Genomic DNA, 17456 nt, shown 5'->3' on the forward strand with positions numbered 1-17456 from the left:
TATTATTCATACACTAGTCTGTAATACCTGGTTGTGTGTTAATATCCAGGAAATTCTGGTCCTTGTCTGTAGAGAAGCAGAGGTCCTCCTGTGGCCCAGAATGCCGTGTGAGTGGTGGTCCATTCCTGCGAGGCTCGTCGTGAAAAGATCTCTGTTTTCTGGTGGACTCTTGTGTGACAGTGTTATTTGTAGTGCCCTCACTAAAAGGGTTATGCACTGAGTTCCAGTGCACCAGCTCTTTCTTCGGCTGAGAACTAGGGGCGGGGTTAGGACTGGGCGTCGGCTTATTACTACTGGCTCTGCCTTGTGCAGCCGTCTGCGCTGCCAGCGATGATTGGTGAGTTGGACTACCGATCATAGTAATAGCAAAAGGATCATCTGGGGACTCTGGAGGTGGGACGCTACGTTCTCTCTTTCTGTCTCGGTCTTTGCGGGAGGAGGATGGGGGAGGGAGGCTTTTAGTGTCATTCAGAGAGACAGAAAAGGGATCGGTGTGGTCTTCCATGCCCCTGCTGTCCCTGGTGGGCCGAGGGGGAGGCTGGGCCCAGGCATCAGGTGGAGGCAGGTTGCTTTTGAGGGCAGAGCGTTCAAAAGCATCCAAGAAGGGGTCTTCTGGAGGAATGTGTTTACAGCTCCACACAGAGGGCTCCAGCTCTGAAGACGCCAGACTGTGGGAGAAGGCCGGGAAGCTGAAGGTGGTGGGCTCGATACCAGGTGGGGCATGTGGAGAACGTAGATTGGAAGGCCAGGCTTTTGTGGGGTCATCCTGTGGAAGAGGAGATCGACCGGGTGAGGGGTCATGGAACGCAGCGAGGAAGGGGTCAGAGGATCGGCTCAAGTTAACAGAGTCTTTAGATTGAGACTGAGTGGATGGCCAGGCTGCCCAACCGGTAGGCTCCGGGGAAGCCCCAAGGGGCTGATGGGAAGGCGAATCCAGTCCGGAATCCTCCACATTCTCAGGAGAGGATGAATCAGAAGAGAACGCTGCATCTGTTAAACATGAAGAAGTCGTCGTCTATTACTGATCAGAATAGAAGTTTCTTTAAAAAGCAACAGATTGATGAGGAAAAAGCTGACTGCAGAAACATAATTAATTTTCCACTTTGGTCCATAATTGAATGATTCATGCTTTAATGCCTACACAAGCAGTTCTGACAAAGCGAGTCAATTAATTCTAAGAATATGGTAATGCACACTTTGGCACACATTTGGCTGGTTTAAAGCTTTTAATTCTCAGTTTTCTAAAATGCTCTAAGAGAATAACTCATCTAGTTGATTCTCATTTATCACGGTAATATGGTTGGGGGTGGTGTGCTGCTGGACATTTACATTCAGACGCAGCAAAGGCCTTCTGGAGCTGCTCTCTGCCAGCAAAGCTGTGAGATTTAAAGGCCGACTCCAGAGGAGGTCCAAACAGAGCGTCCGAACCGGATGCTCTGGAACTCAGCCTGCAGAGATGAGAGAAAGGAAACTGAATGGGTGAAGAAGTCAATGCAGCTTCTGGCACGTTAACACATGTCACATGTTAACTTCTGGCTCAACCAATGGTGTGGGTTTGGGGCAAGACCAAAGTCAGCATTTAGCATTTAGTGCCACAAAAATTACACACTTTCTGCATTTTTGGATGTTAAAGTGTTTATACTTTATATAAAGCAATTATACTGTTTCCATAAAGTGATTATACTGTATGGAAAATATTTTTGTACCTGCTATGATCTGGGCTGGATGTGGATCTGCACAGACCCTCCTGTTCTCCATCTGTAAAACAACAAAACATTACTCTACTTGTGCACTATGACAATACTATACAATAATGAAGTAAGGGGTCATTTTGCAGATGCTTTTATCCAAAGTAACTTACAGTACACTTATTATAGAGATTCTCCCTGAATAAACATTAGGTTAATGCCCACAATAGTGACAGTGATGGTAACCAGCCTAGACGTGTAACCATTATAACACACCCATAATACATAACGTATAACATATAATTGATATAATAATGCAGTTAAGTAGGTTTGATTAATAGTGAGCCTGGGAGGAAGAAATTTTTGCAGTTATGACACTGATCCCAGGTCAGCTAGACGGCAGATTGCTGTGATTAAGGTGTCAAATGGAGCAGTGTTTGTGGGATAATGACATCTATTAATGTGGACAGAGGAGGAGGTGGGACATTCTGTGTGTGTGTGACTGTGGCCATTTGAGAGGGCTTGTCGAAATTAGTCGCAGGTACAATGCATGAGCTCTGAAAAATTAATGATCAATAATGTAACTCTATCTGAATGAGGACAGAAGTGTGGAGTGTGACAGACCTCTCTGGGGAACACCTTCCCCTTCCCCTTCAGATCGACCTGCTGAACTGGAGTTTCCTGTAACGGAGAAATGGGACGCATGAAAAATATTCACACTTACACAAATTAAAAAATACTATATAATCTCAGATATAGAGGGGAATATAAGTTAACTTACGTGAGAGCTGCTTCTTTACTGATACCTTCACAATGGGATGAATGAGAGGAGGTACAAGTACAATTTTAATCAATGTTGTGCATAATATTTTTAAAAAATGACATCTTTAAAACGAGAGCGTAAAATGTACAAGTTTTGCTGTATCTTCTTTTTCATAACTAACCAATATGACAGCAGTCATGGAGTATATTTTTCTTGCCCATTGAGTAATCGTTTTGTTTTAATGTACTATGTGTGGATTTTCTGAATTAACTAGACATAGATCCACTAGACAAAAAGTAAAGATTTTTTCAAAGATTTGATTACACTAAATACCACAACTTTTGTCTGTTTTTTGTTTAGCTAATTTTAGCAGTCTGGTACCTTGTAAACATGACTTTGTTTGCACGCGAACTAGTAAAAACCTGTGCAACCTGACTTATGGAGTGCTATTTGATTAGTCTTTTGATCTCTCATCTTGTAGAATAAAACAGCTTTATATATATATATATATATATATATATATATATATATATATATATATATATACAACCCGAATTCCAGAAAAGTTGGGACGTTTTTTAAATTTTAATAAAATGAAAACTAAAGGAATTTCAAATCACATGAGCCAATATTTTATTCACAATAGAACATAGATAACGTAGCAAATGTTTAAACTGAGAAATTTTACACTTTTATCCACTTAATTAGCTCATTTAAAATTTAATGCCTGCTACAGGTCTCAAAAAAGTTGGCACGGGGGCAACAAATGGCTAAAAAAGCAAGCAGTTTAGAAAAGATTCAGCTGGGAGAACATCTAGTGATTAATTAAGTTAATTGATATTAGGTCTGTAACATGATTAGCTATAAAAGCTTTGTCTTAGAGAAGCAGAGTCTCTCAGTAGTAAAGATGGGCAGAGGCTCTCCAATATTTAAAAACAATGTTCCTCAACGTCAAATTGCAAAGGCTTTGCAAATCTCATCATCTACAGTGCATAACATCATCAAAAGATTCAGAGAAACTGGAGAAATCTCTGTGCGTAAGGGACAAGGCCGGAGACCTTTATTGGATGCCCGTGGTCTTCGGGCTCTCAGACGACACTGCATCACTCATCGGTATGATTGTGTCAATGACATTACTAAATGGGCCCAGGAATACTTTCAGAAACCACTGTCGGTAAACACAATCCGCTGTGCCATCAGCAGATGCCAACTAAAGCTCTATCATGCAAAAAGGAAGCCATATGTGAACATGGTCCAGAAGCGCCGTCGTGTCCTGTGGGCCAAGGCTCATTTAAAATGGACTATTTCAAAGTGGAATAGTGTTTTATGGTCAGACGAGTCCAAATTTGACATTCTTGTTGGAAATCACGGACGCCGTGTCCTCCGGGCTAAAGAGGAGGGAGACCTTCCAGCATGTTATCAGCGTTCAGTTCAAAAGCCAGCATCTCTGATGGTATGGGGGTGCATAAGTGCATACGGTATGGGCAGCTTGCATGTTTTGGAAGGCTCTGTGAATGCTGAAAGGTATATAAAGGTTTTAGAGCAACATATGCTTCCCTCCAAACAACGTCTATTTCAGGGAAGGCCTTGTTTATTTCAGTAGGACAATGCAAAACCACATACTGCAGCTATAACAACAGCATGGCTTCGTCGTAGTAGAGTCCGGGTGCTAACCTGGCCTGCCTGCAGTCCAGATCTTTCACCTATAGAGAACATTTGGCGCATCATTAAACGAAAAATATGTCAAAGACGACCACGAACTCTTCAGCAGCTGGAAATCTATATAAGGCAAGAATGGGACCAAATTCCAACAGCAAAACTCCAGCAACTCATAGCCTCAATGCCCAGACGTCTTTAAACTGTTTTGAAAAGAAAAGGAGATGCTACACCATGGTAAACATGCCCCGTCCCAACTATTTTGAGACCTGTAGCAGAAATCAAAATTGAAATGAGCTCATTTTGTGCATAAAATTGTAAACTTTCTCAGTTTAAACATTTGCTATGTTATCTATGTTCTATTGTGAATAAAATATTGGCTCATGTGATTTGAAAGTCTGTTAGTTTTCATTTTATTAAAATTTAAAAAACGTCCCAACTTTTCCGGAATTCGGGTTGTATATAGCTGTAAAATAAATTTCTTTAAACCGCCTGCATCAGTCTTACTTAAGCTATTAAAGAGCTTTTAATCTTACCGCTCTGTTAGGGGGCAGGGTCAGCACCCCCACTGTGGCCTTCAACTCCTGTTCATTGGCTGCTGAGTTGCTACGGTTACTGCTGGCAACCGGTCGGATCTGGATGTTAAACTTCTTGGGTTCATCATCATCGAAATCCGAGTCGCTGGAGTAAAAATTTCCCTCCTTCTCCTCAGCAGCACAACGTAGAGAGCAATTCAGTTAAGGAACAAATCCAGACACGATGCAGGATACATATGTACTCGCACACAGGTACAGAGAAAACACACACAGACACAAATAGACATGAGGGCAGTGCACACACTCACACAAACACAGCTGTTTTAAATAGTCTACAAACTGTGGTGAGGTGTGAAAATAACCATCCTATTTAGGGACACTACTGAGTTTCAAATCCTTTATTGGGCAAATCCATCACTGTCCATTATCAAACAATACAAGTGTATCCTGCCTTATCAAACTACACTTCCTGCAATAACTTCCTTTCAATCGGAATGTGATACTTCTCATAGTGTGTGAAGACAGTATTGCAGAAAATAACAGTAAAAAACAAACAAACAAAAAAGGCAATAAAATCCCTCTCCTCTCCCTCTGTTTTAGACCACATAGATGAGGTCTGAGAGTGAAAATAAGTTTTTGCAAAATGATATGTTGTAATACAGAGGATATACTTCCCAATCCTCAAATATCTACAATAGGGTCCAAAAGCCTGAGGCCAAGTTGGCCACTATCTAATTTAAACCTGAAATTAAACTTGAGGAGTACAGAAAGCTTTTTTAACTTTTTGTTTAAAATAAAATGTTATGACATAAAAGAAAAATACTTAAGATTCGATTTCTAGGTCATTAACCAAATAAGCAGACAAGTGACTTTTGTACAGATGTTTTTTGGATGATTCTCAAATCATGTGACCCAGCGTGATCACATGATTCTTCTGTCAGCAGAAGTCAAACTGTCATGAAATGAACTGAAGCATGTTTACTAGTAATATCAGACTTATGAGCCCCACTATAGTTGTACACACACACACACACACACACTGTATACTCTAACTACATCCACTCCTGATGGTTTATTCTGAAGGATATCATTCTGGTTGACATCTGCACGTATTACAAAGCCCTCGTCGTCCACTTCGAGGGGTGAGTTCTACACACAAGTACAAACAGACAACACAAGCTCACAATAAGAAACAACATTTAAAGGCACAGGACATAAGCTGACAGAGTGATGAATCTTTGGAGGTCTGTAACATGGATGTGGTCTGTCTTTCACTCATAAACACGCTAATGCTGTTGCCAAGGTTCATATGAAAACAGTGGCGATGTTTCAGGAGAGTTAGTAGCGGTCTGACGTCTTACATAACAGCCCGTAACACGTGTGTGTTTATGAAGGATTTTGGCAGTCAGTGAGCTATCAGACATTCATTAAATACCCTGATTACTGCCAAGGTTAAATATAGCTTAATGAGGTAACCAAACCTTGTTAAACATGACACTCTCTCTAGGGTTTACTTAGCTATTTTAAAGGATAAATTTGTCCCCAGAAGTTCTGATGGATTCAGTAACAACTGTTTCCTTAAAAAGCCAGTTCTGTCAATGAATCATTCAAAAAGACTCACAGGTTTAGGGGTTACAGGTCTAATGAATCCTTCACTGAATCAATTACAGAATCAGAGCAATTGGTCAACATCTGGATCACTCACTGAATTGCTGAAACTTTCTTCAAATTTCTTAAAATGAAATGAAATAGTTCATAAGAAAACATGTAATTTTGGGATACATTTGTCTTTGAGATGTTGTCACTAATATAGCATCTATGGTCTATGTATATATGTGTGTGTTAATAAACTAACAACTGGTTTGAGATGAGACTCTAAAAAGTGTCACAGGAGTTTAATCAAGAACAGCTGATGATACAAGACCAGTAACCACACACACACAATCACCTGTTCTCTATGTAAAACAATTCAGCAAAGTGTGTGTGTTATGGGAACTCACAAGCGCATCTGCCACAGCTGAATCTCTAGAGACAAAAACAAAAACAGAAGAAGTATGAAAAGCCACACAGCAAATAAAAATAATTGGTCACTGAAAAACTAACTATGATTTCTCTCAAAGTCTACTACAGGCCTGATCTAGAACATTAAATATGTTGTGTTTCATATGAATGCGTGACTCACGTTGAATCCGGTTCCTTGTCTTTCTTTCCCAGTCCAGGGATCCTAAAGGCTTTAGCACGACTTTTTTTACTGTTCTCAGATACTAGAGGGGACAGATATTCCTCAAACCCTACTGGACCTTATCCACACACAAACACACACACAGTAATTTAAGGAAGGTTTGGAGATGAGCAATACATTAGTAATTCACTACATGACATATTATAAAACCTGTATTCTGCAGAAGAATGATTTTCAATGCATTGCTATCCAATAAAACAGAAATGCAATTTATGTGGAAATTGTTTTATCTTTCTGTGACTCACCGGGTCTCTCCTTCCCTGTTCCCTTCTGGTCTGTAAACTTCTGAATGAGGTTCTCAATGCCAATGTTCTCCACGTTCTGCTTAAATTCCTCATGGACCTGAAGGAGACAGAACATAGGTTTTTATCAAGCACAGCTAATCGAGACCACATTGACCAGAACCACAGGAGTAATTCATCTGAACAATTTTAAACACAACTATGCAAACAGAATATAGGAGTAGGTAAAATCTCCAGAGTGAACTGTACCTGTCCAACTTGTACGTGTGTGTCTTCAATTGAGTGTGAATACGCTTTGATCAGCAGTTTCATCTGACGTAAATGAGCCTCCTCAATGTCCTGAAATTTCTGCAGATGTAGAAGGACAAATGTAAAGAGAAGCTAGTTTGGTGTTTGTAAGAATTTTTTTCTTAGGCTCACCAAGGCTGCATTTATTTAATCAAAGACACAGTAAAATAATTTTAATAATAAAAAAAAAATATTTACCAAACATTTTTGGTAACAATGTAATTTTATTGCATTCTTGCTTAATAAAAGTATAATTTTCTTTTAACAGTTGAACAGTAGTGTATAATGTGAATATTTAAAATATGGCATGACCTCAACCTTCTTATTGCTTTAAAGAAATAAAAAGATAAATATGTCTTATGTATCTAAAAAAGTACATGTGGGAATGTGCAAAATAAGGATATTTTTTGTCTAACATTGATGGCAATTCAACAGATGGAGCTGAAAAGTACTTTATTAGGCTACACAAGCATATTTGCAACTTTTATTTGGTTTCTCTGTAAATCAGGACCTTATATTTAAACTTGCTGAGTTTAAATAGAACTGGCCCCCGCATTTAATAATGGTCAACCTCTATAATTTACAGATTATTGCTGAAGCCCTAATTGAGGGATACCACGACTCCGTTGCTCTCAGAGTGATGTCAGAACTCTTACATTTTACTGATTCATCCTTTCTTTGCTCTCAAATTATTCATACTTGCAGGTCGACACCAGGCAGAAATAGACTAGGCATGTAATCATTTTGTCAAACAGACTGCTTTAATGGCCCTCGTAGCCATGGTAACTTTACATTCCTTAATTGAGCTCACTGAAATACTGTAAAATTTGCTCAGAAAAATCCCCAACCTGTGCTGATTCACTCATTTTCTGTTCAAAGTCCCTTCCGGCACGGTTAAACTTCTCAATAGACCCTGCAAAAGACTCAGCTGCTTTCTTAGATTTCAGCTCAGGCTGAGAAAAGAGAAAGAGACATATAGATCAATATATGCGTATGTGTGTGTGTGTGTGTGTGTGTGTATATATATAAAAATTAAGCATTTATTTGTTTAAGATCACAAAAACAGGAAGAAGGCTGTTAGCTTAAAGGATAACTGTAGTTCAACCAAAAAAGCTGCCCTCATGTTATTCCAAACTTGTATGACTTTCTTTCCATAAAAGAATACTTTTTGAAGAACTGTGCTGGTCACTTTTTTTCTATGCTTTTGAGCATCATTATTCTGAAAAAACATCGGCCTGCGTCTATGGTGCATTCAAGAGAAAGGAAGTGACAGCTGCTTCGTTAACAAACTGCTCATTTGAATCAGTTTTAATGAATCGGTTGATGTGATTCACACATCAGACTCAAATTGCTAATTTTATCTGTAAATAACTTAAAATCACATAGACTACTTTCACGGTATTCTATGGTGCTTTTGTGTCCTTTTTGAGGTTTACAATGACATGAGGGTGTGTAAATGATGACAGAATCGCCATTTTTGGACTTTAATGTCTTCTCTCTCAAACACAAACACCTTTTCCAGCTCTTTCTGAGGCACTCCTTCTTTGCGCAGTCTCTCCAGCTCTACACACTTGCTGTGATAGCTTTCTCTGGCCTTCTGCAGGTGGGTGTTCTGCACCTGAAGAGACTGCACTGACTCCAAAGTCCCGATCACTTCCTCTTTCGTCTATATAAGACACAATATATATATGAAACAACACATATTAAGCACACATTTAGAACCCCATGCACTCGTTCTGAAATACTGTAGGGAATTGGAAATGATCAGAGACATAAACAGAAATTCTATCAGGCTAAAAGCCCTTCATTTACCCTGCGGTGAATTTTGACCTGCTCCTCGTTGTACTTGTTGATGTCACGGATAAGGTCATTCATCTTTCTCATGAGCTCCAGGTGGCAGAGGGCCAGTTTGTCCGAGGACACGCGAAACACGTCCCACATAGGGGCGAACGTGCTGGGGAGCAAAGCAGATGGTTAGAAGCTGATGTATGGAAGTGCGTAAGCCGCTCGGATTTCTTATAGCACAGCAGTATTAGAAAAACAACAGGCTTCCTCGCCTTTGTAAGACTACTTCTCCTGACTCCCCAAAAAACAAAGTTTGTATTAAAAAGAAAATTTAATTTCTATTAGTTTTGTATTTGTGCTTTTAATTCTTTATCCAGTTTGGCTCTGTACCCACTTTGTATCACTTCAAAGTCTGTTTTTACAGTGTTAAACCACTGTGTGATTGTTGTGTGAGAACTTGCACATGCTTGTGCCGATAGGAAGTGATGTGAAGAGAGCAGAGGAAAGAGCTAACCATAGCAACGACTTTTTGACTAATTACACACAACCGCACACACTCGTGCACAAAAATACACACATACAACCCCCATGAATCTCCTTGCTGATGAGTATCTGTATGGCTGCAGGAGTGCAAACGTTTAAAGAGTGAACTTTTTAAAGTTTTGTTCCTCTCCAGATGACTAAAACAGATGGTAATTCAACACATGATACCTTAAAGTCCAATATTGTTACCTACTCTGGTAAATAGTGCATGTAAAATTTCTAAATACTAATCTCATAATTACAGGAATGTTACTCACCCGAGAGGGCTTCCATTGCTAGCAATCTTGGCCAGCTTGCTCATGGATTTCGAGTATGTCTCCTCGATGGCCGCCCTTATATGCAAACACACACACACAGAGAGAGTCAGCAGGTAATAGATTCGCTTACAAACACAAAAGCAAATATACTTTCACATTAAAGTGATTTAGCACCAACATTAATGTCTCAAAGGTCACAAACAGTTCTTTGATGAAAGTTGCTAGGTGTAAATATTTGTAATGATGCACACATATGGTTTCGAACATGGTATGTTTATGTAAGGGAAGCCATGAGTGACTTTAAAAGCAACTACCAGGATGAAAAACCCTCAAAAAGAGTGAGAAAACACACAGTAGTTTTCCAAAGTGTCACGACCAAAGCTGAAAAGACCAAATATTTCTTATCAACCACTATGTGATCTGCTTGTTCGATAAGCCAAGCTTTTGACTTCAGAGTCTGCTCATGGGAAAAAGGATATTGTCTTTTATCATCCCAGTCAGTCAAACTATATTGTTGGCCTTATCTCTTAGAAAACATCTTATTTGATTCTTATAAGTGAAATTTTACTTTCTGCTGGGACAGCGCAATGGAAAGTCAAGTCCGAATCTTCAAAGAGCACAGCCACTTTAAAGGTGCCATGTGCAAAAATTGAGGTAAAAATATTCAAAAAATGACCTACACGCATCAAAAGTATGATAAGAAATAAGGGCAATGATGTCATAAAAAAATTGTCAATTTATAGTGCTGCAGAGATATCAACCTTAATTAGCAGTAGCATTACTAGCCCCGGCCCGACAGGTGTCGTAATACCAGTTTCGGCCATGGGAGGCGGTATGCGGGCAACATAACCACCAGCCAACCTGCAATACACGAATAACTCGCACGGCTTGTGGGCGTAATCTAACCTGATGTCAATCGTGTGGAAAGTACAGCCCACTTCTTCAGTTCAGGGAAGAGAGCGGAAGGATGACTTAAGCCCTTGGCAAGAGACCACCACCCACTACAGGGAAACAACCGCGCTCGGAATCACAAATCAAATCCGATAAGAAAAGGAGCCGAACCAGAGTAAACATCGGCACTGCTTTCAATCGCTGGAGACAACTGATGAACCTGAAAGAAATGAGGTTCGACACCGAACTTGCAACATTTATTTTGGATTGGTAAGTTAGATGCTGTTAGTATTTCGCTAGAAGTTTGTTTTATATGTTTGTGTATTTTTTTCGGGAAGTTATAACATAGAAATCGTGAAAGCGTGTGAAAAGAGTCAATTGCGTGTGTCTCACGGTGAATGCTTGAGAGTTGGCAGCTCTGGTTACGTTGGTTGGCGCTAGCTTGGTCAACATCAGCTGTCTGATGTTGACCAATGATGTTGACAGAATGCTGTCTGTCAAATTAATTTAATTCAAATAATGTGTATATACAACTCAATGTAATATGAACAAAACGAATATGAACATATTCACTGGTAAAGGTGAAGGGGAGTAGCTTGAAGATGTCATGTTTCAAAATCACTTGACATCACCCAACGTTCCTCTGAAAGCAAAACGTCCTCTTATAGCAGCGGTTCTCAATTCCAGTCCTCGCGCCCCACTGCTCTGCATATTTTGCACGTTTCTCTTTGTTAACACACCTGATTCAGATAATCAGCTCGTTAGAAATGAACTCCGTTCATTAACTGTGTTCCAATTGTTCATTGCTCCCTACTCTCTGAGCAGGGGAAATCTGTTGAAGTTTACCTCACATCGAAACATTCATTCACTGATTTGTGCTGTGCAGCGTCTTTAAACATGGACAACTGTGACATCATATACCTCTGTAAATCAATACAATTTAAATTCACGTCTTGCACACTTCAATGCAATTTGATTGCAACATATAGCTACGTTCACTTCGAACTGGAATCATGGCTGAATATCCTGTGATGTCCACTTCGCAGGGCACTTATGTTCGAATAGAACAAATGTCTAAAGCGCTAAGAGAAACGTTCAAAATGTGCAGAGCAGTGGGGCGCGAGGACTGCAATTGAGAACCGCTGTCTTTTAGGCTTCGGCTATGCTCTAGTGTTGTTGTGAAGGTAGGGGCGGAGCATAGAGACTATGCCGTTTCTCGTTTGTTACTCTAGAGTAGACCAATTCACTTTATTGAGGCATACTGCCCCCATCTGGTATGGAATGTGGAGTATGACTTGATTTTTTTGCCAGATATGACAGATGGCACCTTTAAGACACAATGTCCTGAGTGGATGCAAAATAGCCTTTGAAAAATGATTTATGTAATTTATTGCACAAGACATGCTTTCATAAGGGACTTATTATTCTCTGTCAATTTCTCAGAACTCTCCTCCTAGGCTTTCCTGAACAGATTTCTTACGTAAAAAAAAAAGAAAATGTAATCCTCCAGTCCATGACTGAGAATGCCTGCATCCAGCTCCATTATAACGGATTGAAGAGACTATGTAAGTTGGCAGGAGGCTTGGCAAAGCTCTAAATAGTCTCTGTTCTCTCTGCAGAACAAGAGAATCATTTTGGAGATTTCATTTTAATTATTGCAATTAGCTCCAAATCAAATGTCTACTACAGACCAAAAGGAATGCTCAAACATCCCACATATGCTTTCACTGGAATGGTGAAATGAAGATCAAGCTATCTTCATCTGGTTATATTTTCTGACTGCTGAGCTGCCTTGCATTTGTAGACGATGTGCATGAGTGGACAGTGAACATTTTGTTGACCGCTCTGCTGCTCTTAGGTTAGTGTGTTTTGACTAGTGGTGGGCATAGATTAATTTTTTTAATCTAGATTAATCTCACTGTGATCTTGAAATTAATCTATATTAAAATGGCTCATTCGAATTCTGCCAAAGGCATTCAGAATATGTGTGTTACCCAAATAAAATTGACAAACAGTAAGTCTTTGAGAAGGGGTTTATCAAGCTAGGTGGTGCATTAGAAAAGGGGCTCATCTTCTGTTTCCAAAATGCATCACAAAGTGCTTGAAAAAGCTGTAAACTAATTCCACATTACACAAGGTGCAAACAACCTTACGCCGGTTTCACACATACTCCGTCTGCAGTGCGTATGCGTTGCATATTTTTTTATGCACACATGTTAACGGATTCCAGTTGCGTTCCAGGAGTGTTGCATCTGCAGCAGTGCAGCGATCGTTTACGTACCAAGTAGCGGACTGCAAACGCGTCCTGTGTGAAAGCACGTCAAGTCCATGCTGCACCACATACGTAACACGGACTGCATACGCACTGCAGACGGAGTATGTGTGAAACAGGCGTGAGCAGGGCCGTAGCTGGGGTCAGCGGGACCCGGTGAAGGTTGTACCAGTGGGCCCTGTTTGAAATTGTTTAATTTGTATGTTCGTTTATTTTTATTTATTTGTGCTATTTACACAATGTTTAAGTTTTTTTCAGTTTTTTAGGTGTCAAGGTACAGAAACCAAATAATTAAATGTAAAATAGCACTGAATAGTCTTCAATGTAAAAATGAAATATACAATCAAACCTACATTTATTCAGACACCTTCAACATTTCTCACATTATTACAGTTTTGCTATATATATCAAAAATTATATCTGGTGTCTGAATAATTTTTGGTTTGATTGTTAAAACCACAAAGTAATTCAGTCAAGAGCAGTGAGTGATTTTCATTTTCATTTTCTTGGATTAACATTACAGCAGCCAGTAGCTAAATTAGGCGAGGTCACTTTAAGAGATGAACGCATCCAATATAATACACATCCCGTTTTTTTCCTCAACTGTTTACTTTCACTTAAGAAATAACTGACAGTTTTTTCGAGCATAATTTCCAAGGTGGATATTTTGACATATTTTGTATGTATTTGTCGGCACAAGAGCAAAAATAAGCAAATTCGGTGTTCAAGTGTTTTGAGACGCCTTTCTCTGCGTGAGCCCTGAACACCAGAACACCGCGAGTACTGAATTGGGCTCTTTCACATCTTTTTGTTTGTTCAAACTGCGATTTGTATTTGTTCGTTCAGGTGCAGGAGGGACTTCGAGGAGAACTTCGCAGAAGAGAGCTCGGTTCAGTGTTGCTGTCCGTGATATACGGCTCTGTCTCTGCGTGCGCACCGAACACAGCGCGCGAGTAACCAGCTACTCTGTTCAGCTTTTCCGCGTCTTGTTTTTGAAAGCTTTAATGTTTAAATCGTAAAGCGGTAAGGCTTAAAAACACGTGAAAAAGATAAGCTTTCGTGACGATGCGCAGCAGTGGCCCGTCAACTGTCCTGAGCATCTTTTTAGGCTGGCCTCAGCCAGTCGGTTATATAAGATATCAAGGTGAAAGTCACCCTAACTTTGAGAATAGATTAACGGCGATATTTTTTTATCGCCCGATAAGAGTCTCACGTTAACGCAGCACGTTAACGCCAATAACGGCCCACCACTATTTTTGACACTTCAGTGTTGTGTGCTGAAAAACCGAACTGTGGTGTGGAGAAATTCATCAAAAATCAGATAAAAAAAAAAAAAAAGATATGCTATACGATAAGACTCAATGATATCAGTAAAGATATCACATTGCATTACACTATGCAATGTTTCGTTGGTACTATAATATAATATGATACAATGCAATAAGAGCAAATAAGAAAAAAACTCACAATAACATAATACGCAAAAACATTACACTTACAACGTAAATGTAGGAACTGTAGGAAAATAAATATAACATCATATAGTTAGATTAAATAGGACAAAACATCACAAAACCGTAATGTATAATAATAATAACGTAGATAAGACATAACATTATAGTAACAATAAAGTACAGAATGTTATGAAACATTAACGATAAGATGAAGATCAAATAAGACAATAATAAATGTAACAGTATTACATAACATTAAAATCAAATGAGACTTAACGCTACAGTAACAAGGTACAGTGTAATGCAGCATTACATTATTGAAACATCAAAAGACGAACATTCACGAACATTTCACTTTAAAAACACAACTGCTACTGCTGAGTTAGAAACACAAGAAGTGAGGAGTAGAAAATGAGCAGAATTTTTTTTTTTACGTCACATTCCTGACAGTACCAGTAACACCATCTCACCCCTCCTCTCCATCACCATGATGATTCCTCCCAAAACAACACCTCACCTCTCACGCACAAACTCAGCCAACTCTTTGGTGGCGATCTGTCCATGCTTCATGTTGTGGTAGAGAATGTCGAAACCTGCATTCTTCTCTCCCTGTGAACAAACAAAAACACCAACATAAGATACATTCCTGCAGTGTGTGTAAAAATGAATCATCATCAGAAACAAATAAGTGTTCAAACGAAAATAGCAAGATTGGACTGCTGACTGTGGGCCGTTTACTACAGCAGGCAAAAAAAAAATACAGTACTGTATGTGCCTGTACAGAATTTGTCAGCATTTGTCATGATTCAAACGTAATCATTTTCACACTAATTCTTTGTAACATCACTACCTTCACTTCTCCTTGAAGATGTTTCAAAATCACAGTGCAGTATAGTGAAAATAACTACAAAACAATAGCACAGAAGTGTGTGCAAGACATGCCACGTGAGCAAGGAGCACAACACACACAGATTTCCTTCAAAGGCCAGTTACGCCCAGTAGGGAGATCCTCAAATGATAACCTTTGAAACAAAGCAACGGCACATCCTGTGGTCAAAGTTAGCGAGTATAAAAATACCCCCCTTTCTTCGAGCAAACAGAAAAATGTCAACAAAGAAGAAACAGAAAGAGATGACAGAACCAGGGCAGTCACTGGCCATAAATTTCTCCTCACCACAGAAAAGATAAATGGACAAAATTCCTACTATCCAAGGATAGAAACTGGAAGAGCCAGAACATAGACCAATACAAAGGCTGCTTCTAACATTCTACTGGAAAAGTCAGAAGTGTTGCACAAATATAGATGTCAAGTATCAGTATCAGTGATGAAGACAAGTGATGATCATTTGTGCAATTTAGCCCTCTCCTAAATACTTTTCACTTAGGTCTAATTTAAATCTTTTTAGATGCATGTCATTGAGAAAAACTTGAGGAAAACTTTTGAGCTACAAGTCAACAGCTGGATATTTATGAAACTGGAAAATGAATGAGAATTTTGTAAATTTGAATTTTAGACTTAATATTTAACAATTGTGGCATACTTGGTGGCATATTTTATACATTTGTGTTTTTACATTTACATGCACATTTAGTCATTTAGCAGACGCTTTTATCCAAAGTGACTTACAATTGAGAACAATGGAAGCAATAAAAAACAACAAGAGAACAATAATATATAAGTGCTATAACAAGTCTCAGTTAGCTTAAACACAGTACACGTAGCAAGGGCTTGGCAAGGTTGAGTTGAAGGTGATGGTCCTTCATCCAGACTCAAATATGACTTCATCTGACGTTTAACAGACTCAAATCTGCAATTTGGTCAAACAAAATTGATTTGACTTGCTGGTTATGATTCTTAATGGTCACATCTAGTTCAACACACATCTTTCCTCATTTCTATTGTTAGTAACCCAAATAACATCGCCTAAATCTGTTCTCGTATCCATATAACGTTACTGGTCACTGACTCATCATTCACATTTTAAACAGCAGATTTTATTATGTTCTGAGGTGAAATTAGCTATAAATATTCAGATTACAAAATTCAGATCATTCATAAAACTAGGTCAAGCTTCTGTGTTCCACAGGGGAAAGTAGAGGTTATCAGGATCGAATTTAGCCAATCGCAGTTGTGCATGGTTTGGTTTAAGAATTTATTAAACAATTATTTAAAATCCCTATTAGGAAAATACATAAGAAAATCAGGCAACTGAAAAAGTGGGTTCAATCCTGCACTCTAAAAAGTTCCTGTGGCACTAAAGTCAGATCTAGATATCATTTACCCATAAACACTTCTGGTGTTCAATTTCAGTCCCTTATTTTGTACATGATTACAGAAATGTTCTGTTTGAAGAACTGAGCTAACAAAACAACAAAAACTAAGTGAACCAGTTGCAACCAACATGTAAATACAATCTTGAAAAAAAATGAAAAACATCAGCTGATGTTTGTTGTGGCCAGTATGCTTGTTGAAACCTGACCCCTTTGGAAAGTTGATCTCCCATGATTCTCTCTACTCTGCCCACACAGCACAGGTACAACAGCACCCCTTTTAAAGCTGTCTCTCTCCTTCTCTCACTCTCCTACTCCTTTCTCTCACATCTCTCTCTTCTTATATGCATGTGATGGTAAACAAGTATCTGGCAAGTAAACCAACAATCTTTTCCCCTGACACTTCAGTCAGAATTCGGTGCTGAAAGCAGATGGAATGATAGGCCATCTAACCCAGTGTGTTTCTGTTCTTTCATAGCTTCATTCCCTGAAGTTCATTTGCAAAGTATACAGCAGTATCCGCCATTCACCTTATCTAACGTGATGCTGCCACAGAGGACGCTTGTGT

At 39.2% G+C, this 17456-nt stretch overlaps 1 protein-coding gene across 4 annotated transcripts in view; it reads right to left on the reverse strand.

Annotated features, from left to right (window-relative positions):
* The window catches only part of LOC132114692 (F-BAR domain only protein 1-like), a 41767-nt gene that overhangs the window by 6204 nt on the left and 18107 nt on the right, over positions 1-17456 (reverse strand). The window contains exons 3-18 of one of the 4 annotated variants that reach the window (XM_059522961.1): positions 15135-15226; positions 10001-10075; positions 9228-9369; positions 8929-9081; positions 8264-8368; positions 7377-7475; positions 7131-7227; positions 6826-6943; positions 6644-6668; positions 5732-5792; positions 4644-4828; positions 2470-2494; positions 2313-2369; positions 1707-1758; positions 1330-1448; positions 28-990 (exon numbers count right to left, since the gene is read on the reverse strand). In XM_059522961.1, the coding sequence (XP_059378944.1) occupies positions 28-990; positions 1330-1448; positions 1707-1758; positions 2313-2369; positions 2470-2494; positions 4644-4828; positions 5732-5792; positions 6644-6668; positions 6826-6943; positions 7131-7227; positions 7377-7475; positions 8264-8368; positions 8929-9081; positions 9228-9369; positions 10001-10075; positions 15135-15226 (2368 nt within the window). The remainder of the gene's footprint in view (positions 1-27; positions 991-1329; positions 1449-1706; positions 1759-2312; positions 2370-2469; positions 2495-4643; positions 4829-5731; positions 5793-6643; positions 6669-6825; positions 6944-7130; positions 7228-7376; positions 7476-8263; positions 8369-8928; positions 9082-9227; positions 9370-10000; positions 10076-15134; positions 15227-17456) is intronic. The other 3 variants (XM_059522964.1, XM_059522963.1, XM_059522962.1) reach the window with 3 other exon arrangements.

Source organism: Carassius carassius, chromosome 34, assembly GCF_963082965.1.
Source record: "Carassius carassius chromosome 34, fCarCar2.1, whole genome shotgun sequence".
Taxonomy (NCBI): domain Eukaryota; kingdom Metazoa; phylum Chordata; class Actinopteri; order Cypriniformes; family Cyprinidae; genus Carassius; species Carassius carassius.